Genomic DNA, 23,886 nt, shown 5'->3' on the forward strand with positions numbered 1-23,886 from the left:
TTATTTTCCCTCGAAAGCACTGGGTGAATTGTGTTTGTCAGATATCATGCTCTTCCGCACACCGTGTAGGACGCTTTCAAGTGATCCGACCTGCAGGCAGCGTAACACCAGTGACAGTGGCATTACATTACTGATGCGTCGGGCCTGAAAACCCTTGCTTGGGCCTGGTAGAAAAATACTCAAGCCAAGCTGCCAACTTCCAGGGCCATGATGCCACTGAAATCGCATCCCCAAAACGACCTCTCAGCTCGTGCCAAAGCATTGGTAACTGACTCTGTATCAATGGAAATGATGTTCGGGCGGGAGAGATAGATAGCATTGCAAGACCATTCAATTATGATACAACGTTGCATCATCGGTAAGGCAATTAAGAGCTGTCAACACAAGATGCGTAGACTCCAGAAGATCTGAGCCTGATCATGGTCGTCCTGTTAATGAAGGGAACCCAGAAGACTTGACGGGCGTGATCGTCGTTCCTGCAGGAAGTGCAAGAGAGTCGCCTATTCCATCTTCGATGAGTTGATGGTATCGGGATGATCACGGCCGAGTTTTCATCAGCTTTCCACGAACGGAGATCCTCATCGGCAACAAATGTATGCGCAGAGGACAATTCCTCCGATAAAGAAACCTGTTCGAAAGAATGGAAGTTGAGCTTGAACCACGCGTGGGCTTTATTCCTCGAAAGTTGTAGGCACTTGGAAATAGAAGTGTGATCAACCACGTTGGGGACAGGAAGTAATTGCCAGCCGGCCGCTGAGTTTGATGATGTACTGAAGCTCGGAGGAAGATATGTACGTCTGGCGAAGAACTGCAAGATCGTCAGTACTATGAAAGCCCGTTAGAACAACGATAACAAAATCATAACCCACGGATGTACCACGTAGAATATCTTGGCAAGAGTCCCTTGATTTGTACCTCCGCCTGCGTGAGGGTATCACCGCCAAAGTATCTTTGACCTGTTTATGGCTGGAAGCTCCACGACCTCAAGGCCTCAGGTGCGATCAATCGCCGTGTCATTACGCGATGATGCTATGTAGCTTGACCTAAAGGATGTTTGCCACTCGATTCATCTGCTTCAGCTGGAGATAATGATAGAGTTCATTCAGGACCTACGATGATCATCATTACTATGATAACTATAGTTTCAAAGATTAAGCCAGCACAGGTTAGCACACCGCACCAAAGTTTAGTTATTTTTACTCACGAAGTAGAATTTCTAATTCAAGTCATTACGTATGCACTCAATGCGGCCGTTCTTATAAGTGCCACAGTAATTTACAGTCAGCATCAGTGCTGCATCACCGTTAGCATTTCTAAGCTGCGCTGAAATTCTGACCTAGAAGCCCTTGCAGAACTTTCAATGACACTAGGCGCCAAGCGCTCTTTAGGCATCTGTCGAGCACCTCATCGAGGTGCCGTTCTTGTAGCAGATGGGTCTTGAATCACCAGGCGCAACGTCTTTCTGCCAAAGGCCAGTTTTCTACCTCCGTCAAAGCGTGACGTTCAGAGACATTTGAATCGTTTAATTGTTTTACCCACAGATCAGGTACGAGTTCACAACCTCCGTCACGATAGCCATCAGAATGCATCGCTACCGTAAACTTCCGTGATCATCTTTGCGCAACCCCAAATGATCGTTGATGCCGCATCAGATGCATGATGTATTATGCTTTGTAAGGGGCTATAACAGGTTATATAGCACGTACGTTCGTAAGCTCTTTCTAAACCTTCAGCATAAGCGACGGGGTTTGATAATTTTGGCTGTGCACGAAGTGTTTCCCTGCAGGGCAAACCTTATCGAATCGTCCAATGAGAGGGATGGATCAGCTAAGCTCCTGACATTGAACCGTACTAAGTACGGGCGTCTAAAGCTATGGCACGCATAAGCGTAATATAAAGGTACTGGTGTCCCTATGAAGTAATGCCAAGTAACATCCCCCCGCTCGTGTTCCTCTGCTCACCGTAAGTCTCGAAAATCGTGCAGATTTCTCATCCTCATTTGACGATTTCAACAGGATTAGCCAAGATGCGACTCTGGCCCGGGCAGCTCCCAGTCACGCAAAACGAAGCCGTGACCATCACTTGCTACGATGACCTGGGTAATCCAAAAACGCACGGTTTAGAGCAGCGATATGTCAGCCCTACTACTGGGATATGTCGAAAGCTCGTCGTGCAAGCCGTCTCTCCCTTCGGTAAATCCGAAGTCCCCATCAGCAACCACACCAATCAAGCAAGCAAAATCGCCATATGGCTGCTAGCCAATTCCCCCATACGAGGGTGGATCATTCTTAAATGGATAGGCATATGGTTGTTGTTTACGTTGAAGCTCCTCTGGTCAGTCATCTGGCTGCTAGCACAGCTTTTCGCCCCCATCGACTTGGCGGATGACACCGGGGAGGACACGGACCTGTATAACACTGGATACTACAAACCATATGTCCGCGGGTTCCAGGGTCAGCTATGGGCAGCTCGTTCGCCTATGGAGCATTCTTCGCGCATTATCGAAGAGGGCGAGATGGATATCCCTACACATACCCTTTATCCTCGAGTTCTTATTATCCGCGACCCGATCTGTAATGAGTGGGCCTCATGTGCAGATCGCGATACCATCATCCATACAAAATTCATCGCCATCTCTTATCGCGCCGTTGATGCCTTCACTCGAGGCCCAGATCAGGAGGTAGAAAAAGATCAGTTCATAGAGGAAGTTCGTGCAGCGGTGCTCGAACAAAAATACGATGCGTATTGGCTCGACTTGGAGTGTGTAGGAGAGACGCCGTCAGAGAAGAATCGGGATTTGTACTGCATGGCGGACGTCTACCGTGGAGCAGCTGTAACTTTGATCATGCTCGGTAAATCTGCGTCTGGGGAGAAGGAGTGTTGGAAAGGCTGGGGCGAACGGGTATGGACTATGCCCGAAGCCCTCCTGAGCTCTAGCCTTTGTTACAAGTTCCGAGATCGGGAAGCAGTCACACCATTGTCGTTGTTTGAGCTGGCCAACCTGGCCTATACAAACTACGACATCGAACAAGCTATCGTCAACGCGTACAGCGGGAAGGATCCACTTGAGAGGTTGGAGCGCTTGACGCTGTTGAAATCAGCTATATGGCGGCGCGGTACGGCAGCTCTAGCACCAGGTATTACTCCTCCTCCGCCAAAGCTGGATATGATAGATGACTCCGAGAAGTCTGTCACCGTCCTGAGTGGGGCGTACAAGGCCGAGCGTGTGTATGCGCTGATGGGCTTTTTTGAGCATCGGATTCAGCCAAACCGCTCGGAGGACGATTTGCGCGCTCTTGTGAGGCTTTCGATGGCCAACGACAATGACCGTATCGCTGAGCGCATGGTATCCATGCTGCCCTCGACCATCACCAAGACAGCGTGTTGGTACTCTGACGATGATATCTACCGTGCCAACCTTTGGGATATTCTACCGGAGATCCAGGTCGCTGGTGTTACGGACAATGGAGCTCTTGTAATTGACGGGTGTCGGTCGGCAGCCATCAGATGGAAAGATTTCCCGGAGGTTGCGTTTGTGACCACAGATTCATTGAGGAGAACCATCATCGGCTTCATTCCGTACCTCTCGTGGCCAACTCTTATCATCGGGCTAGCTATTCTTATGATCAACCGGGTAGGAGGCATCGCGCTCACCATAATCGGATTGGTGCTCCTCATTGTTTCCCCTCGGCTGTTCGTTTTCAGTCAATCTGGGCGTATCGTCAGCGCACAACCATGGCTCATCGGAGTGAAAGGGGTCGTGAGCATCAAAGAGGTAGAGAGCCACTTGTACGGTGGCGCCGCCAGAGGACACTTCCCAAGAATGTATTTCACGCCGAGCGGATCACAGTTCTCGATTCCGGAACGAGGCTTAGACCGGGGAGGTTCGTTCAGACAATACGACTATGCCAAACTAGCGGATAGTGGACCCGATGCGGGACACATCTATACGCTCATCGACACGTGCTCGTCGACGATGTACTATTTCCGTGCGCAACGACCGCCGACTGTGTGTATATTCGCCGGACGAGAGGGAGGGCTTGGGCGGTTTGTGTTGTGTTCGGAGAAATGTGATATCAATGAGCTGCATAAGGAGAGCGTGCTGAGGATGCCGACGGAGATCAGTGAAAAAATGGAGTTGTGTGGATGGGTCGCGCTTGGATGAGGTTGTTTTGGAACCTTTCACTGTCCTTTATTTCGGACTTCACTGACGCTGTTTAGTGTTTTGCTAGAACTTTCCACTTTCCTTTATTAATTTATTATGTACTCTACCGACGCTATTTAGTGTTATAGCAACATAGTATTGAGGATTCACTGCAGAACGTTTCTTGTTAATATTCTCGCGGGTCTGAGCGCGGCTAAGACTCGACAAACGCATGATACTCTCAAGCCGAGTTAGGGGCGCAGCCTAGCCCAATTGGAAATTTACACCTTCCAACTTTTCGATAACCTCCCACTCACTCATCGGGACGAAACGTTGACCGCCTTGTCAAGAGAATGGACGACGAAATAAAGCCTAAATCAGCACTCTCGTTTCTTGTGGACGAACTTTGGATTTACGTTCTAGGTTTCCTTTCTTGCACAGATATTCTTCGTTGCACATCCGTAGGCTGTCGCCGTTGTCCTAGACGGAATCCTATGCTGAGTCACTAGTTCTCGCAGGTATGTAAGGCCCTTCGACAAACATACATGTCCTCTTCAGAGCTCCAGTACATCGTCGAACTCGGCGGTCAATGCTTGCTCCCCACATCCAACACGGACGACCACACCCCTATCTATAAGCGCTTACAACGCTTGAGGGATAAAGCCCACGCATGGCTCAAGTTTGATGCCTATGCTTTCCAAACAGTTATCCCATCAATCTCGTTTTCTGGCATACAAAAATACATCACCGGTGAACATTTCTACATGTGGAACTACCATGACAACTTGGTCGCCATCAGCCCAATACCATCCAACTTGCTCTCACAACGAACAATCGAACACCACTGGTCACCCAGAACGTTATGTCCATTTCCTGGGGCGGAGAGGCGGATTGTATTGATGGACCCGGCACAAAATCTGTTCGCCATCGCGTATACTTTTCACGGGATGACCTACATTTACCTAGCAACTCTGGATGATGGTTGCGTCCACCCTCACGCTGCCGGACCAGCGCTAGTTCTGGATACTCCTGTATATGAGTGGGAAACGAAGTTCCAGTGTTATGGGAGGCATATCGCTTTGTGGCGTGAATTTTACACTCATGAAGTTGGCGTTTTATGGCCTTCTGACTGTGTGTGGCAGCTGCAAATTTGGGACTGGCAGCACTCGACAACATTAAGCGTGAGTCTTCATGCTTGAATCAGAAATTGACGAAGAATCGACAGTTGATTTTGAATTTAGAGTGTCCTCAACATACAAACCACATTGTTCACCCCCACTAGTTTTTGTTTTCTCGGAAACGACAGGTTGCTCGTTGTCGCCGATAATTTGAAGCTGTATTCGATCAAGGATATGTCCGAGACGCCACGATTGCTGGCATGTTTCCTGTTGCCTTTCTCATTGGTGGACACAGAACACTACCATCCGACTATGCATGGCTCACAGCTGCGGACGCAAGCTCAGTCGATGTACACCTCAGACCCTGAACATAGACTGCTATGCCTTACCTCATGGATTGATAAACGAACGATCTGCCTCATCTCCACGAAGATTTTCTTTGACATCGACGAAGTGACGGCAATAACGCCGATACCATGGAATCATTGGGGCCCTGGACATATTCGTGTTGTTGAGCAGAAAGCGGCACACGTGTCAATTACTCATGTCAGTGGGAATCGAGTTTTGTTGGCGGACAAGATGATGTCAGAGAGACACGAATACTATAAGTTGCGTATGATGGACTTTAGCCCGCTGGCTGTGACGAATAGGCGGGGTCTAGGACGAGTAGTGAAAGAGCGATCTACTGTGACGGTAGCGGTCCAACGTGGTCCCAATTCCGAGTGGGACGATGAATCAAAGTACTACTACTCGACGGTTGAAACGGCTCTGCCTTACGTTGAGGTACTAGTATCGGATAGGAAGATTAGTGGGCTGTTGCACGATGTTTGGATGGATGGTGATAGGATCTATTTGCTAGATCGAGTCGTAGGAGGAACGTTTAAACCTAAGCTTGAGGTTATTAACATTTATTAGAATACCGGTAGGGCTATGTCGAGCGCGCGTTAGCATTGCCATTGCTATTGATATTGGTGACAACCATTAGCAGAAAGTGATAAGCAACCGGTGATTGATGGAAGAGAGCACGAGCACGAGCCGAAACCCACGATCATTTATATTGACTAGCGGCATGACGTTCATATGGCACCTGATTATCACGCTTAACTTGAAGCTGCTTAAACCCTTTGGGCCTAGCAGCTGGCTTCTCGCGTTATTTCTTTCATCTCCATTTATTCCAATTTTCTGACTGTGACTAACTTGTCGCTTATTTCGACTTGGAACACATTGGAAGCATCCACCAGCGCTGTTTAGCGTGGCTGTCCAACAGCGCTGGCACCTAGGAGAAGAGTTTCTCGTAACTGCCAGCTTCTAGCTGTGCCACAGGAGGTCCTCGGGCCTCTATATTAACCCTGAACTGCTCCGAGTTTCAAGTTCAGGTCGTCCTTTTCAGCTAGTCCGACGTCGTCGTTGGGCTCAATACTCATACCACTGTCTCAATATGGCACCGGCCGTGCCCAAGAAAGCCCAAAAACTTGGGCGTGCCCTCAAATCCGCAGCCCGCTTTCCGGGCCGTGGTAGCGGTCGAAACCACTACTCTCCCTCCCCAGGCGAGCAACCAGTCGTCTTCCTTCGTGTTCAAATCATTGGTTGTCTGAGCCTTGCTAGGGCTCGAAATGGCGCACAAGCAAAGGAGGGCGACCTCAATCCGTGAGTCCGAATCTGCTACTCCGAGTCCTATCAACGACCCTGACTTGTCTTATCATGTGATTATAGTTTGGTCGTTGTCTCCCTCCTCAACAATCGACACCATACTCCTGTCCTCAAACGCACTCCTAACCCGGTCTATGCTGCTAAAGACGCAACCTTCGACTTTCCTATCTATCTATCTCTTGCTGATAGGCTAGGGTCCGTCGAACTAGTCGTCTGGGACAAGGATACCTTGAAGTTGAAGAAGGAATACGTCGGAGAAGTCGCACTGACTCTCGAGTCCTGGTTTCGGGATGGTGATGGCGACGGCAACAATAGTCTAGGTTTCGCAGCTGAAACTAATCGGGTGGGTTATCCTTTGTGTTCTCGCAGGCTTCGTATTAATAAAAGTTTGTAGCCACACTCTGTAAATCTAGTTTCGACACGTGCGAACACGCACGCATCTGGAATGGCAGTAGTCAAACTCGGTTTCGTTGCACCCCCTGGTGCACAGTCCCCAATGGCTTTTGAGCGAGTCTTTGCTGAACTCGTAAAGCGATCCCGCCCGAGTCTCGTTTCTGCGCCTCCAGTACGTCTCACGCGTTTCTTTTTCCTTTTCCGACTAACTCGATCGTCTCCCATAGACAGAAGGTATCGGCACTCTACCATCTCATTTGACAGGCCCAGCATATGAAGATGATGGTGGAATCAGTTCTGATGAAGAAGACCAAGATGATGACGATGTTGTAGAGGAAGGAGAAGAAGAAGACGAAGGCCTCGTCCTCCACCTCTCCAATCTTTACCTCTCTCCATCTCTCCTACCAGATCAGACTCAGGAGCACCAAGAACCCGAGATAGCATGTCCCATACCGGTACCCTACGATCTACCGCGCCTTCATCTTCCTTCCCAGATACTCTCCCCTGTCCAGTCCGAGGAAAAGGAGCCTGAGACCGCGCATCCATTACCTCCTGTTCCGACCACTACGCCTATCATAACTGCGCCTGCTATGTCCAGCACCACCCCTTCTTCGAAAAGCAGACTCCCAAAACTTTTCCCTCGCCGTCCCAATCTTCTCACTTCCCCATCCTACGACACGCCTCCCTCGGGTCGCTTACATCGACGGTCTATGAGTGCGGGTGCTATTACTCCTCTCCCCTCTCCCGTATCTCCAGGTCCTTCTAGTGCCGTCTATCCCACACAGAAAAAGATATTCCGAAAATCTTGGGCAAGCAAAAAGGTAGACTACAACTTTACTGCCTCAAACTCGAACGACATAGTCGGGATCGTGATGCTTGAGATACAAGGCGCGGCTGATTTGCCTAAGCTGAAGAACAGTGCGTTTGAACTCATTGTCGTTTACTTCCAGCGTTGACTCATTTTTGCAGTGACCCGCACCGGCTTTGACATGGACCCCTTCGTAGTGATCTCTTTCTCCAAAAAGATCTTTCGTACACGTATCATCCGGCACTCCCTCAACCCCACCTGGGATGAGAAACTCCTATTCCACGTACGTCGATATGAGACGGCATTCAAGGTCCAAATGACAGTCCTGGACTGGGATAAACTATCGAGTAACGACCATGTGGGCGATGCATGGTTGGATGTCGGCGAACTAGTCAGAGACGCGCCGCAGCCCGATCCGCAGACAGGGTTGTATGCGGATGTGTGCGGGGAGAACAATGCGGAAGGAAGTGGAGAAGGAAAGGATATGAAGCAGTTTTGTTTGCCCTTGACGACGGCCAAAGAGATGGCTTGGGAGGCGAAGCATAATCCTACCATTTCCTTCCGGTGCGCTCGTCTTATCGTCTACCATTTTCATATCTTAACTTTCGTGACAGTGCAAAGTTCCAGCCCTATGCCGAGCTTCGTCAGCGATTCTGGGCACAGTATCTGAAGCAGTACGATACGGATGATACTGGTGCCATATCGCACGTGGAGCTCACATCTATGCTTGATTCTCTCGGCTCTACACTCTCTGCACAGACTATAGACTCCTTCTTCACTCGCTATCACAAACGACCAGCAGAAGACGAACTAACCTTTGAAGAATCAATTCAATGTCTAGAAAGAGAGCTCATACGACCGGCATGCGAGAAGAAGAGGATCGACACAATAGACACCTTCATGGACAGAGATAGTAGTGCATCTGCATCGGAATCCATCACGCCTGGAGAAGAACTTGGATTAAACCTAGCGTTTGGCCGGCCGTTCTTGGGCGGCCTGGATTTCTCAGGTCCGCCCTTGAGCGCGATATTTGCGGATGAGTCGCCTACGGATGTGGGAAAGTCGTTTGTGACAGAGTCGAGTGATAGGCCGTTATTGAGCGTTGGTGTCCCGGAGCATTCACCTGCGGCATCGACGTCTGGTGGGTCTACATCCAATAACGCGAGGCAGGACTCTGCTTCGTCGTCTGACCCCGACGATATAACTTCAGCGCAAGTGTCTTCTTCAGACACTTTTGAGCGGGTTATCAATATCAAGAATTGCCCGTTGTGCCATCGACCACGATTGAACTCGAAAGCGGAGATGGACATCATCACGCATCTGGCTATATGCGCTAGTCAGGATTGGGCGAAGGTGGATAGGATTGTGGTGGGGAATTTCGTGACTGCGAGTCAGGCACAGAGGAAGTGGTATACGAAGGTTATTTCGAAGGTGTCGAATGGGAATTATAGGATTGGAGCTGTGAGTGGTCGTTGTGTTGGTTGGGTCGTGCTGATGATGTGTCTCTTAGAACTCGGCGAACATCATCGTACAGAATCGGATGACGGGGCAGTTGCAGGAAGAGAAGATGCAGGTGTATGTTCGGCTTGGCATTCGGTTATTGTATAAGGGTGCCAGAGGAAGGATGGAAGGCGCACGAGGTTCGCATATTCATATTCATATCCGTCATTCTTCCCAACTCGAGTTATTTTAGCTCGTCGCCTTCTCAAGTCGTTATCCATCAAACAAGGCGCCAAATACGACTCACCAGAATCTGCTCGCGATATCCCAAGTTTTATCGAGTTCCATAAGCTTCAAGTCAGTGAGATCTTGGAGCCAATTAGTTCTTTTAGTATGTCTCCCACTTCTGTGATGCGTACCCCGCTGACCTGATCTTTGTTTGTCAGAAACCTTCAACGATTTCTTCTACCGTAAACTCAAACCTTCCGCCAGACCCACCGAAAGCCCCGACGACTCCCGCCGCCTTGTCAGTGCCGCCGACTGTCGCCTCATGGTATTTGAAACCGTTTCCGAAGCTACAAAGCTCTGGATCAAAGGCCGCGAGTTCAGTATTGCGAGATTACTGGGCGATGTGTACCGCGATGAGGCAGAGAGATACGTGGGTGGGCCCCTGGCGATTTTCAGACTCGCACCTCAGGATTATCATCGGTTCCATGTTCCTGTGGATGGGAGGATTGGGGAGATGAGGGATGTGAAGGGGGAGTATTATACTGTGAACGTGGGTGCTTTTGCTTTTGTTTTGATTGATTGGGGACTGATGTGTGGTGGCATGGTTAGCCCCAAGCGATTCGGAGCGCATTAGATGTCTATGGGGAGAATGTGAGGAAGATCGTACCTATTGATAGTCCACAGTTTGGACGAGTCATGGTGGTTTGCGTTGGTGCGATGATGGTGGGGAGTATCAAGATAACTGTTAAAGAGGGAGAGGATGTCAAGCGCGGTCAAGAGCTTGGCTATTTTGCTTTTGGTGCGCAGTCTCCTGTATTCCGCGTACTCGTTTTCTGAATGAATGTGTCAATACAGGGGGCTCGACGATCGTCGTTTTATTTGAGCGGGGAACAGTAGAATGGGATGAGGATCTGGTGATTAATGGGAGAGCGTGTTTGGAGACGTTGGTCAGAGTGGGGATGGGGATTGGAACTTGTAGGCGGAATGGCTCAAGTCACAGTGTTAGGGCATGACCTTGTGTGCTTGCATCGCATGGGGGGCAGATGGAGATACTAGTGTACACGATCATTGACTTATAGTTGGTTATATATCTACAGTATTGACTAGGAATTGTTAAATTTGTGGGGCAATGTTAATTGATTTGGATGTTTATAGCTTCCGTCATGGAGCACTCGCGAGATAAGACTGAAACGGAGCATAGCCCTCATCACTACGCACCACAGGCTATGCTATCTTGGGCTATACCCTAAAACAGCCTCGGCCAGGCTATAGTATATTTAGCAGTGATATCGAATCCTCCTTTCCACAATTTCCATCTTCTGATACTCTGAGATTCTCTAAAACATTAATATTGTCATGGTGAGTCGATTCTATATGAACCATCTTCCTACTAAACCTCAACGATCGCTCTCAGCATCACCAACGCGAAGGATTCGGACGACACGAGAGGCGAGAAGAACGTCTCCAAGATCGCCGCGAACAATTCGGGGAGCGTCTCCATGACCGCCGCGAAGCGCTCGAAGAGCGTCGATTCGGACATGGGCGTCACGGAGAACACTCAGAAGAGCGTAGACATGAACGATATGAAGACCATCGCCGCGACCCAGATCAGCAGCAGTATGCACCCCCGTCTGGAGGGTTCAACAGGGCGGATTTCGTCTCTGATGAAGAGTTTAAGAGGATGATGCATGGCGGCGGCGTCGGCGTCGGCGCGGGGTTCGAACAACCCCGCAGGGGAGGTAATGACATCGGCCCTGAGGACTTTGGAGAACGGGATCGACAGAGGTCAGTTTATCTGATCTATGTGCGATCAGATCGTGATGTGAGCTGATGATGGACGATTCAAATAGACCACCTCAGAACGCTGGTTACCAAGAATCATACCAGCAGCAGTCCGTCCCTCACGAACAGCGCACATCTGGCTATGAGAGCGGCGCATATGCTCAGCCTCGCAACCAGTATTCTGTCCCAGAATCGTCGGACCCACGTTATGGAAGTAACGTGTATGCACCCCCTGCTGGTCCTCCTGGTGCATCATCCAGTCATGCGCCAGCGGGAGGCTATGCTCCACCTCCTGGGCCGCCACCCCCAGGTGCTAGACCTTTATATGGCAACGATGCTTCCCCTCAAGGAGGATCGGGCCGAGGTGCTGCGAGTGATTATTACAATGGGCCTCCGCCAGGTATGATTAGACTGTCAAGTAGCATCGCTTATCTTTAATTGACGGCGAAGTAGGTCAATCAGCACAGCCATACTCGCACACCCCAGATAACGCAAACGCTTATGGTGACTCCCCTAACCCACCTCGCTACCAGCCTCAACCCTCGGACGGGTTCGACGATGAGAATTACAAATCTCATTTCTCCGCTCACGCTCAGGCGTATGGGTATGTTATCTCCTTATTGATTCGAGCTAGATTGAACGTCATTTCTTGTAGTTCCGACCACGATGACAGGCCAATGGCGAATGATGCTATAGGCGCAGCTGCCGCTGTTGAGGCGCTGAAGCTCACGGCTGCAAATAACCAGTCGGGTAACAGGCCGCAGCAGGGAGGTAGACCACAGGGTGGATTCCATGCCGACGCGAACGCTCCGCATGCGACACCATCTGCCGGTGGTGCGCAGCAGTCATCAGATATGGGTGGGAGACCGAGTGGCGGGAAGCCTCAGGGGCGGCCACAGAATGCGGAATCCGAGTCTGAGTCTGACGACGAGGGGCCGGCTGCTAAAGCACAGGCTTCTGCAGGAGGTGGTGGCATGCAGGGCAAGATCGTAGGTTTCTCTACCATCTTTGGAGTTGATATGCTCAATCCTGCAGGTTGCACTGGCGATGGCTCAGGCAGGTAAACTCTTCGACAAGAAGGGCGGGGGAGACAGCCAAGGAAAGACGCAAGGTGAGTTTTTGCGCCTGATATATTATCACTTGCGCTAACGAAGCACTACCCATAGCTATGCAATCAGCTGCAGCAACTGCAATGCGCTTAATGGGAGAGTACAAGTCAACGGGTAAGGTGAACATGGAGCCAGGGGAGATGCAGAAGCTTATGGGGGTTGCGATGTCACTGTTCTGAAGCGAAAGAGTAACACTGATCAGCGGCAGAATTCGAAATTGATCTTGCAGTCATGTATCTACAATTCGAAAACATTTAGTATGGTCTCGATGTGGTTTTTAAACGTCTGATTATACACGACGAGCCTCATGCTTAATTTTACACAGTCGTTGGTCTCTTTGCTTGGTGCAACGTTCGTCTGATCACCATGATTGCGAGTTGTTGTTCCAGAGCGTATATGACCTGAGGACCGATAAGCCTGGATGACTGGTCATCGTGCTATTTTGAGACTGCCAGAAAACTGTGCGTCACATTCAGGGCCCAGGCATAAACCAAGTGTCTCTTTAAGTGGAGCCTGTTTCATTGAGCGCATGGAGTCCAAGGTTCATCAAGGCTCCGGGTTCTGGCAGCTGCCTGGTCGATCGCAAGTGAGTCAAGGTCTAGCTCAACGAAGGATTTGATCTCTCCATACAAGTTAATAAAAGACTAGAATAACCTGCCCCCAACCAGATAACTTGACATCGCGGCCACCATCCAGAAGAGAGTGACATCTGGAAGTTCGCGACCCTCGAAGCTGGCACCTGTGCTAGAGCAGGCTCCGGCTTGCAACTAGAAGGGTGCATGTTTCATATTTGTGCTGCCCGTTATTCTCGCGGATTGCATCCACGCCGCCGCCAGCGGATGGAGAAACGGTGTCTATATTCACTTTGCTGATGAGCATCGTTCTACATTCGGTGAGTCGACGGTGAGTCATACCATTGAATACACAAGGAGCATTTCACCTGACTAGGCAGGAACACTCACACGCAGTTTCTCTGCCAAACACTGGAATTTGGTAGTCCTGACGTTAAAACTATCAACTTGATCAATGTTGTTGCGCAGGTAGTGTAGGGGGAAAAACTACTTGGGGTCAGTTTTTATCATGGTCTGACTATGGGAGACAGTCTACCGTGACGGTGCAAGGATATTTCTATTTTTGGTTTGCGTGCCTTAAAATTTGCCGGCGGCATCATCAAGTGAAGAGCCTAATCACTCCCGAGCTTAGAGCTTAGTGGACGACAAGAAAACCAGGCATGGTTAATCATTCCAAACATCCACATTGCTCGAGCTGGTACTACAATCATTTATGCAAACTCAATTGTACTGGTTGGCTGCGAACTAGGTATTGCACTGCCATCAGCCATGATGCCAGCGCAAAAGCAGAAACACGACTCACTGTCGTGACATACCCTTCGGGCTGCTGGCTCAATTTTCAACCCTGGCAGGTCGTACCTCCACTCTAAGGCACGCAGGTGAGTCATGTGGTTAAATTCTGGGTACACAGCGACCTCCTCATACGCACGTCACTATCGACACAAACGCCAGCGCAGCAATCGTAAACTGTGTTGCAAGGTTGATTGTCGCCCACACATGCACTGACAAATATAGATGCTGTCAAACTAACAATAACGACGAGGAGGGGGAAACACATTTTCTGTGTGAGCTGATGCGGCATCTTCTGAGGGGGATCTCGGATGATATCTCTGAAGATGGGGGAACACTGTGGGGTGACGACCAGCTTTTATATCCTGCATATACGTATAGGCACAATTCTGACCAATTTGGCAGAATTGAAATTGCTGTGAGCTGTCAGATGGCATACTTCAGCAGAACATGCCGAAGCGTATTCATTTGATTATGACTATTGAATCATAATCTGCCTGCAGGTATCAACAATTCAAATATATCTTCCTGTGCCACTCGAACTTGAGCGCTTGAGCTTCGTGGACCACGTGCGAGACTAGCCACGGTCGATTATTTTTAGATAAATTCAAACATACACATGACTGCTTGGACAGTATGAACATTTGTCCAAAAAAACTCGCTGTTGCGACGTGTCGCTCGAGCTGCCAACTCAATATTCAATTTTCAACCTGCATACAAGCCATACTTCCATTCTGGGCCGAGGTGCGCGGGTAAGTCATGTGGTTGGATCTGGTTGCACGGCGACCTGCTCATACTCACGCCCAGACCACAATCTATGTCACCGCATCAATTTGCATCTCGTTCTGTCTCGTTCTGACATGCACTGACAGACATGGATACTGTCAAAGTAAGAACAATGGCGAGGCCGGAGAAACGCATTTTCAGTGCGAGGTGATATGTAATCTTCTGAGGGAAATCTGCAATGATATGTTTCATTATGAGGCAACGGCCAGCTTTATATCTTGCATATACGTATAGGCAATTCAGAAATTCATCCACTTCTGCTATTGCTAAAGAACAGCTTGTTTCATTTTGTGACCTGGCGTCCGCCTCCTCATTTCTGCCTGCTGTACCTGCCGCGGATGTGAGACGGCCGTTGCACTACCAGCTTCACTAAAGATCGATCTTTGTACTCAGCATTACACTGTCGTGTACAGCCAAAAGAGAGACGTCGGTCCGTAATAAGTAGCCATGCATGTTCTGGTAAGGAAAGAAGAAAAACGCCGACCTGCACAAATGCAGTCGCGCACGACCAAGGAAAGAGGAAAGGCAATGCAGTCGTGCACGATCTAAGGGGGATGGGAGGCAATAATCCGCAATACGCGGTCATGCACGATCAACGAAAGAGAGGCGTCATACTGCCGTCCCGGCCACACACTCTTGCAAAAGAATGGAAGCATCGACCTGCGCTATGCAGTCATGCACATCCGACAAAGAGGAACGATAGCCCGCGTGGTGCCAGATAATTTAAATTTATGTCTAGTGTGGATATTTGAAGAGTTAGCTTGTCAACGTGTCTAATGCCCAAGGGTACCATCAGCGACATATCCCCAATATCTTTTACGACTTGCTATTCGCCAGCTCTTTCCCCACTTGATAACAATGAGGAAAGTCATCGTAATGGCAAGCCCGACGAAGCCTGCAGATATAAACGTGTTCCGGTAACCCATGTGAAGCCAAGGGGTGATCCCATATCCCTGTAAGAGCACGCGTCAAAATGAAAAGGTGAAGTAAATGTCTCGACTCACAATAGCAAATGAAAGGGTATTCTACATTCAAGAAAACCCATATTCAGTATGAGTACAAAGATGTGACGAATTGGTGTACTTACGCGAACAAGGATGACAGCCATCATCACTTCCCCACCCATATCTTTGTATGAATCCAGGGCGTAGCTTATAGAGAGTGAAGAGCCAATACCAGTCGAGCAAGAGATGATGCCCATCCCAAAGACGAGGCCGACCCAGCTGATGCCCTTAGACGCACCAACTCCCCAGAGAATGAGAGAAGCTGGACACAGAAGAAGCGAAACAACCATGAGCCAAAGGCGATGCTCTGGCTCTCGGATACCGCCCGTTCGACGCGCATATCTCACAGCAAACCGATCGCCCACCCACCCGCTATAGAATGTTCTGTACCAACGTCAGAGATATTACCAGGGCAACTCAGAAGAAATTTACCCAATAAACATGCCAATCAAAGGGCCGAGGTAGGTCAATCCCACAAAGCTTGCCCTGAAGTTATAGGGTTGTTCGCTGAGGATTAATGAACAGGTGGCATTCAGGACATTATACCACACTAAACATGTTCCATACTGAAACCCTGCCCTGTTGAAAAAGTCAGTTTGCGTTCTCTGTATTTCCAACGGACAGCTTACCAGAAAATGACAGGGAAGCGCAGCAGAATTATAGGACGATACGTCATCGTGAATAGCAGCTTGTTCGAAGCATAGCGCCCACCAAATAAAGCGAGCCGTTGCAAATATGGTTTAGGTATGCCTATCAACTCCCCAGAAGAGACAGGAGATGAAGTAGTTGACACCTTGTCGTCTTTCTCAGTACCTGGTTTGGTGCTGAAGTGTACAGCTTCTGTCGCTTCGCTTGTGTTGCGTACGAAGTTCGTCTACACCTAGGCGTCAGCAATAACCAGTACTAATCACATACGGCGTACCTCTTCCATAAAGAAAAACAACAATATGAGGGAACCGAAGTTTATAATCGCAGCCCAGTACATCACCCAGTGCCATCCTTGGCCATCATATATGAACTTGGTCAGAAATTAGGACGAAACTTGGAAATCGATATGCAATTTGATACGCACACCAGCGATGAGTGGTGCAAAGTAGTTCGACCTGCTCACGAGGTCAGTACAAGTCAAAATTTAATACGCTCAAGACCAACCCAAACAGAAAGAGCGTGTAAATTCCAATATATGTCCCACGCTCATGCGCAAAGAACTATTAGGTGAAATGAGTTTATTTGGATAGACAAGGATCTTAGTGTGCTTACCACATCTGCAATGCTGACCTCGCACAGACTCTCGACAGGAGTGCAGAGATAACCCTGCACAATTTTGCTGGCGATCCTGGCGGCGAATGATCACCGGTCATTGAGTGGCCTTTGAGCTAAAAAAAAATGTGCTGCATACCACTGGCCTTCCGTCTTAATGTACGGCGTCAATAGACAAAGGGCCTACCAAAGACTAGTCAACCTTCAAGTTATATCTCATTGTCACAGACTCTTACAGTGTTGCCAATGACTGAAATCAGATATATAGGTCGCTTTCCAAAGGTAAGAGCGAGCGGTTGATTTATCAGCGCTCCCCAGCCTAAGACTGGTATTCCGATATCATATAAACCCAATCATGAGGAACAATGATGACGACCTACAAAGAAACACTTTTCATGACAACAATGACACCGTTGAATATAAACATAAGAGAAATGTTGAGACAAGCCCACTGTATCCTGTGCCCGCATTAAGCGTTGCAAGAGGTATCCCTGTATCATCGGAAATAGGCTGCAAAATGGAGTACAGCACGGTCGTCCCGATGCCGATAGCACTTGTGTCTGTAAACCGAGTAAAAATCCAATACATCATCTATCAGTTCTTAAGACATACATATCATCACGCAGACGATCTGCAGAAATTTCCGGCCTCTACTCCAGTTCAGTGGATCGTTAATATCATTGGAAGGCGTCGGACTGAGCACAATGGCACTGTTATTTTCTGCGTGCGCAACCGTCGTTTTCTCCTGGACGTCGACAAGGTAAACTGATCCAGGCACTACGGAATCATCGATGTCATGCATGATGTAAAGCGAAGCAGAGAGACCTTCCGAGTAGAAGGAATACGGACAGCGACGAACTTACATTATATGGCCGAGGAACCGGCGATAAGGAGCTAAATTCGGGAGAAGCTTATATTCTAACTTTAGACCTCGACTAGAGAGATAAGTATTCTCCGAACTGACCGCGTCAGACTTTCGCGGCTGCCAGCGCTGAAAGTACGCTGGTGGATGATGAGCTTGCTGAGAACGCATGGCACTTCCTTAGTTGCAATATTCGATATACGGCAAAAATTCGTATCAGTAAGAGGAGTAACAAGTCGCTCTAGCACAATCTGTGGTTCCTGTCGCGGATGGCACCAAAATTTTTATCATCACTACTATGGAGAAAAATATACGGGGACGCACAGTTACAGCACACTTCCCCTGCGGCGGCGCACATGACATCACTTGAACAGACAAATGTATGTTCCCTCGGAGTTACATGAGAAAGTAGATGCTAACGCGTAGAAGATAAGGTGTGCAGCATGCTTCAATCAACGAGTGATACCGGGCTAATGTCAGAAGTGTGGGATGAAGTTTCGATGAACACATGTTCGGTTCTGCAAAAGTTGGTCAAGTGCACCGCAAAACAAGCGTACACAACCACTTCAACCGTGCCATGAGATCATGAGTTGGGTTTATTGTGTAAAATACAGCCATTGCAGGATACTGTGCAGTTAAGTGAAAGTAAGTCTAGATATGCAAGTGCGCGATCAGATAGAAAAGCGAGCAATCGGCCTCTCGTCGATCGATCGAACGAAATAGAATAAGTAATGATGCAGTAGAGAACCAAAACTATAACGATAACGTATCCTTCCACCGCTCAACAATATCTTGACCTCGGAAAACTTCGTGCAGGACTTCCCGTACGTCTTCGACATATACGAAGCGGATTCCTGTCTTGACACTCTCCGGGACGTTCTCTTCGATGTCAGAGCGGTTCGCTGCGGGGGCTAGAATCGTCTTTATACCTGCGCGATGAGCAGCTAAGATCTTCTCCTTGAGACCGCCGACAGGAAGCACTTGGCCGACGAGTGATATCTCGCCAGTCATGGCTGATGAACAAAAAGGTGAGTCACTGAAAACAAGATCTAACGGTACAACGTACCGATGTCTGGATGGATCTTCGTCTTGGTAAAGAGAGAAACAAAGGCCGATAAGATAGCAGTCCCAGCACTGGGACCTTCTTTTCCAATACTACCCTCGGGCATGTGGACATGGATATCACGGTCCGTGAGGAATTGTTCCTCGGGCGTCTTAGTGATGCCAAGCTCGTATGCGTGTGCCTTGACCCAACTGAGCCCAATCTGCGCACTCTCGCGGATAACTTCGCCGAGTTTACCAGTCAGCTGCAATCCACCCTTACCAGGCATGCTCTGCGAAGAAGAACCATAAGTATAATTTGCATCCGAGCGTAGAGAATGGACAGACAGTAGCCTCAACGGGCATGACAGCGCCCGACCCGTTGCCCAAGTATCCAAGACCAGTGCTGACACCTGGAGGTGGAGGAGACACGTACATCCTGTCTTTGTGATAGACAGGTGGACCAACATAGTCTTTCAGGTTCTCTGGCGTGATGCGGACGTGAATGTCATCAGGAATCTGTAGTGGCTTGCGCTCCTGTGTCGTCACAGTTTTGCGGTCGCCAGATTCATTGCTTGTACTCTCCTCCAATATGACCGTATTGGGCTCGTTGGCAGGTGGTTCTTGAGACTCGACGGTCTTGGACGGAGGATCAGCAGCACTCGACGGGACAGGTGCACTGGTAGAGGCAGCTGAGACTGGTTCAGGGAAGACAGTTTCACCAAGGTCGAGGATGAGTTTCAGCGCAGCCTTCCGGTAGATCTACAGCAGCCGTGAGCTATGCACATAGTATACTGGCACAATCCCCACCTTGTCAATATGCTTCTTCAGATTCCGCACACCGCTTTCTCGGCAGTAATACTTGATGAGCACATCGACAGCGGAAGGCTCGAGGACAATGTCGGTGTCCTTCAAACCTGACGCTTCCTTTGCCTGTGGTCCGAGGTACTTTTCGGCGATAACACATTTCTCCTCTGAGACATAACCGCTGACTTCAAGGACTTCCATGCGGTCGAGGAGAGGTGCTGGGATCGTGTCCAGGTTGTTGGCTGAAAGATGTATTAGGGCAAGTACGAGCAACACAGCATGTCCTCTAGACTACTCACCTGTGCAGACGAACAGAACGCGTGACAAATCGACGGGAACATCCATGCTAAGAAGGATGAATATACGTCATGAAGTGAAGTGATGGAAAACCACTCACTAGTGATCCAAGAATCCGTTGTTTTGTTCAGGGTCCAACATCTCAAGCAGCGCGCTAGCAGGATCCCCATTGATGCCTCTCCCGATCTTATCCACTTCATCAATCAAGACCAACGGGTTCTCGGTGCCTACCCTCTTTAGCGCCTGGATGATCTTTCCAGGAAGCGCACCGACATATGTCCTCCGATGGCCCTTGATCTCTGCTACATCCGTCAAACCACCAACCGAGAAGCGGAAGAATTGTCTGTTAAGCGCACGGGCAATCGATTTGCCGATAGATGTCTTGCCAACGCCAGGAGGCCCAACAAGGCAGATGATTTTGCCTTGGACTGTTCCCCGAAGCTTACCCACTGCAAGGAACTCCAGTATGCGGTCTTTAACATCTTTGAGGCCATAATGGTCTTCATCGAGAACTTTCTGAGCATGTGTGATGGAGAAGTTTTCGGGTGTATGCTGGCCCCATGGTATCTGTAACGCAGGTGTCAGTACCAAAAATGAAAGTTGACGAAATGCGCACTTGAGTAAGCCATTCAAGGTAATTGCGCGTCACATTCGCCTCTGAAGCAGCAGGTTCAAGTCCCATCAATTTGTTGAGTTCCTCGTCAAAGACCTTCCGGACGCCCTCTGGCATCTTTAACGAGGCGGCACGCTCCTTGAATTTTTCAATGAGCTTGTCCTTCCCATCTGATTCCATACCGAGTTCCTTTTTGATCCCTTTGAGCTGCTCCATCAGGTAGTACTCGCGTTGACGCTTTGCAATCTTGCTATCGACGTCACGTGAGAGTTTGCTCTGGAGCTGAGCATTGATAAGCTCTTTCTTGAGAACAAGGAGGGCCTTGCGGAGACGGTCGTCGACGACGAGACTCTCGAGCACGTCTTGAAGTTCTCCAACCTCACCAGAGGATACAGCAGCCGCAAAGTCTGCGAGCTTGTCGGGCTCGTCAAAGACATTGGACGCAACCTGGTTGATAGAGAAGTTGGTAATTTGATCGCGGAAGAGAGGGTTAAGCTGGGCGATGTCCTTGAAGACGGAAACGATCTCAGACATAAAGGCACGAATGTACTGGTCGTCTTTGTTGTATGGTTGTGTTACGAGATTGTCTACTTGAACGATGGAGATAGCATGCTTGTGTAGGAATGAGGTCTGGACAGGACCTGAGAGGGACACTGAATTATTTGTTGCCATGAGTTGTGAGAAACATACCTTGTGGTATCTTCGCGACGTCACCTTCAGTAGGCGTGGGAGGAGGGGTAACCGTTTGCGTCTCTTCCTGCACTTTAGCAGTACTAGGATTTTCACCAGCCTTGATTAGTTCCGTTATCTTGATTCTACGGTGTGGATACAAAACAGCAGTGAGACCCTCCTCCTTGTCATCACCAGCACCATTGTTCGCAGCAAACACGCTTGTAATCTGAGCAAAGACACCGACCGGATGAACCGAATTAATATCCGTAATGACATCGCTATCCGTATGCTCGTCCTTTAGTAAGAAAGCGCCAAGATAGGGTTGACCTCGCTTCATCATCTCCTTGATAGCAGCGACGACAGCTGGATTGCGAACGACGACAGCCTTGTAAAAACCGGGAAAGAGAGGACGTCGTGCAATGGGGAGAGCAAGAACCTGGGGATAGACTTCTGGTACGGACTGTTTAGCTATTGAGCTGGGAGTAGGTGTCGGCTGTGAAGATGGTGGTGGTGGATCAGAACCATCGCTACTATCTCCGCTAGAGGAAGAAGACGGTGGGGTTGATGACTGGGAAGATGAACCTGCTGGACTTTCGTCATCTGCACCGTCAAGCTTCACAGAATTGCTACTCGATTCTGCCGCGTCATTCTCACTGGGTTCTGATGGTGCTGGAGGGGTGGTTTTATTATTGCCTGACCAGCGTGGAGAGGATAGAAGGGGAGATGAGCGAGCAGGGGTAACCAGAGATGTCGAAAAATGTCTTGAGTTAGCTAACCTGGCAGCTATCTGAGTACCCAATCGCTGTGACGATCGTGGAACGCCGGTCGTGTGCAATGCTCGGGTGAGACTTGAGCGTAATTGTTGAGTGCAAGACGCGCTATTCGCCCTAAGGCTACCTGCAAAAACCATTGGGAGGCCAATTCCTTCTCACTAATTAAAGTGAATCCAGCCGCTCCTACGAAAGAAAAATGAGTGTGCGGGTTAGTTCAGTATAGGTTGATTGAAATTCGTCACATCAAACAGATTAGTCAGCATAAAGTACTCACGTGGTCTGCATGTATTAGATTCGGGCCGGATTAATAGATCAGTACAACCTTTAAATATGGGATCTTCACAACTTGGTCGTGACCTGCTTGTCAAGTCTTACTAGTGCCACGTCTTGTGGATATGCTGCCCTCTATTGTTCGCATTGCACCAAAGTCGCACCACCTGCACAGGACATTCACCACTCCCAACCCCATTCCAGCTACCTTCCTCCGTGGAGGAACATCGAAAGGCGTATTTCTGAACAGGGCTCATCTTCCAGAAGATCAATCACAATGGGACCCCATCTTCCTGGGTATTATGGGCTCCCCAGATACAGCCAATGGTCTCCAGATCAATGGCATGGGCGGCGGTATATCAAGCCTGTCCAAGATATGCGTCGTCGGCTCAGCCTCTGCGGAACAGCAGGCGCAAGGCATTGATGCCGAGTACACTTTTGTTCAAGTGGGAATCCGTGATACCACTATCGACCTCTCTGGGAACTGTGGAAACCTTTCCAGTATGATTGGTGTATTCGCCATGGACGAAGGATTCTGTTCCCGAGATCCTTCTGCTCTATCCGGAACCACCACTACCATTCGAGTTCATAACACGAATACAAATAAAACAATTGACATTACATTTCCTGTAACCTTGGCTGGCGATGGCCTACAGCCAAAGCTAGACCTACCTCAAACCACGATGGCAGGGGTCCCGGGAAAGGCTTCACAGATAACCCTCGAATTTATCTCTCCAGCAGGTGCACGAACCGGTGAACTACTTCCGACAGCGAAGCCACTTGACTCCGTGAACACACTTGACCAAGAAATCCCAGTCTCACTCGTCGACGCAACGAACCCCACGGTGTTTGTAACATATACAGACTTGTGTCGCGTTCTTCGCCCCTCATCCCTCATTGATTTCTCAACCCCTGAACTGCGGGAATTGATGGAGTCCATCAGACGGGCAGGTGCAATTAAGATGGGCCTTGATCCTAACATGCAAGCCCAGCCAAAAATTGCAGTCCTGTCGCCGTCATGTGACCAAGATCATGATATTGGTATTCATGCCTTCTCGATGGGCGTATTGCATAAAGCCGTACCCATGACAGTCGGTTTGTGTCTTGGTGTTGCTGCGAAAGTTGAGGGTACGCTGGCCTGGGATTTAACCAAGTCAATGCGGCTCGGGAAGGTGGAGAAGAGCGAGTTCATCAGAATCAAACATCCGAGCGGCATCGTAGAAGTGGGAGCAGATTTCGCAGCAGATGGTGAAGTCTTGAAAGCGAAAGTAGTTAGAACGGGAAGGAGAATCATGAAGGGGGTTGTCTGGTGGTAAATGTAAATATTAAGAGGAGAGCATAGGAGCTTACGGTTTATGTTTATCCGTACGTATGCCAAGTTGCATAGGAGTGCCATACCGTCATCACCAAGTTAATGGTTCGCTTTCGATGCTCCTAAGATATCTTGCTACGTACCTCAGCGTACCCA

General features: G+C 49.1%; 7 protein-coding genes across 7 annotated transcripts; 5 read left to right on the plus strand and 2 right to left on the minus strand.

The window, feature by feature from the left end:
- The first annotated feature begins 1,773 nt into the window (after window positions 1-1,773).
- HD556DRAFT_1417328 (uncharacterized protein) lies at window positions 1,774-4,396 on the plus strand. The gene has a single exon (XM_041304367.1). The coding sequence runs from the start codon at window positions 2,027-2,029 to the stop codon at window positions 4,163-4,165; it is 2,139 nt and encodes a 712-aa protein (XP_041153556.1). The 5' UTR covers window positions 1,774-2,026; the 3' UTR covers window positions 4,166-4,396.
- A 39-nt stretch (window positions 4,397-4,435) lies between these two features.
- HD556DRAFT_1417334 (uncharacterized protein) lies at window positions 4,436-6,274 on the plus strand. The gene is given in 4 exon segments (XM_041304368.1): window positions 4,436-4,461; window positions 4,477-4,605; window positions 4,663-5,325; window positions 5,386-6,274. The coding sequence occupies 3 exon segments, from the start codon at window positions 4,498-4,500 to the stop codon at window positions 6,175-6,177; spliced, it is 1,563 nt and encodes a 520-aa protein (XP_041153557.1). The 5' UTR covers window positions 4,436-4,461; window positions 4,477-4,497; the 3' UTR covers window positions 6,178-6,274.
- On the plus strand, window positions 6,234-10,933 carry HD556DRAFT_1417343 (phosphatidylserine decarboxylase-domain-containing protein). The gene is made up of 11 exons (XM_041304369.1): window positions 6,234-6,909; window positions 6,976-7,255; window positions 7,307-7,477; window positions 7,533-8,223; window positions 8,275-8,677; window positions 8,728-9,574; window positions 9,624-9,753; window positions 9,807-9,944; window positions 10,000-10,331; window positions 10,391-10,580; window positions 10,637-10,933. The coding sequence occupies exons 1-11, from the start codon at window positions 6,701-6,703 to the stop codon at window positions 10,792-10,794; spliced, it is 3,549 nt and encodes a 1,182-aa protein (XP_041153558.1). The 5' UTR covers window positions 6,234-6,700; the 3' UTR covers window positions 10,795-10,933.
- Window positions 10,934-11,398: 465 nt separating this feature from the next.
- HD556DRAFT_1068344 (uncharacterized protein) lies at window positions 11,399-12,888 on the plus strand. Its single transcript, XM_041296058.1, has 4 exons — window positions 11,399-11,963; window positions 12,017-12,167; window positions 12,219-12,674; window positions 12,730-12,888. Exons 1-3 carry the CDS (start codon window positions 11,612-11,614, stop codon window positions 12,625-12,627), a joined length of 912 nt encoding a protein of 303 aa, XP_041153559.1. The 5' UTR covers window positions 11,399-11,611; the 3' UTR covers window positions 12,628-12,674; window positions 12,730-12,888.
- A 2,704-nt stretch (window positions 12,889-15,592) lies between these two features.
- Window positions 15,593-17,885, minus strand: HD556DRAFT_1248772 (major facilitator superfamily domain-containing protein; the record flags this gene model as incomplete). Its single annotated transcript, XM_041298795.1, has 13 exons — window positions 15,593-15,772; window positions 15,824-15,844; window positions 15,907-16,207; window positions 16,256-16,402; window positions 16,453-16,697; window positions 16,746-16,841; window positions 16,896-16,926; window positions 16,976-17,031; window positions 17,084-17,159; window positions 17,223-17,266; window positions 17,320-17,408; window positions 17,536-17,643; window positions 17,696-17,885. 13 exons carry the CDS (start codon window positions 17,883-17,885, stop codon window positions 15,593-15,595), a joined length of 1,584 nt encoding a protein of 527 aa, XP_041153560.1.
- A 560-nt stretch (window positions 17,886-18,445) lies between these two features.
- Window positions 18,446-22,433, minus strand: HD556DRAFT_1068492 (Lon protease C-terminal proteolytic domain-containing protein). Its single transcript, XM_041296059.1, has 8 exons — window positions 21,394-22,433; window positions 20,707-21,344; window positions 20,191-20,657; window positions 20,093-20,139; window positions 19,797-20,035; window positions 19,335-19,748; window positions 19,012-19,279; window positions 18,446-18,958 (listed from the first exon to the last, which is right to left on the minus strand). Exons 1-8 carry the CDS (start codon window positions 22,283-22,285, stop codon window positions 18,699-18,701), a joined length of 3,225 nt encoding a protein of 1,074 aa, XP_041153561.1. The 5' UTR covers window positions 22,286-22,433; the 3' UTR covers window positions 18,446-18,698.
- Window positions 22,434-22,478: 45 nt separating this feature from the next.
- On the plus strand, window positions 22,479-23,881 carry HD556DRAFT_1417396 (PrpF protein). Its single transcript, XM_041304370.1, has one exon. The coding sequence runs from the start codon at window positions 22,544-22,546 to the stop codon at window positions 23,732-23,734; it is 1,191 nt and encodes a 396-aa protein (XP_041153562.1). The 5' UTR covers window positions 22,479-22,543; the 3' UTR covers window positions 23,735-23,881.
- Window positions 23,882-23,886: the final 5 nt, after the last annotated feature.

This window comes from Suillus plorans, assembly GCF_016647745.1.
Source record: "Suillus plorans strain S12 chromosome Unknown HD556scaffold_98, whole genome shotgun sequence".
Lineage (NCBI taxonomy): Eukaryota > Fungi > Basidiomycota > Agaricomycetes > Boletales > Suillaceae > Suillus > Suillus plorans.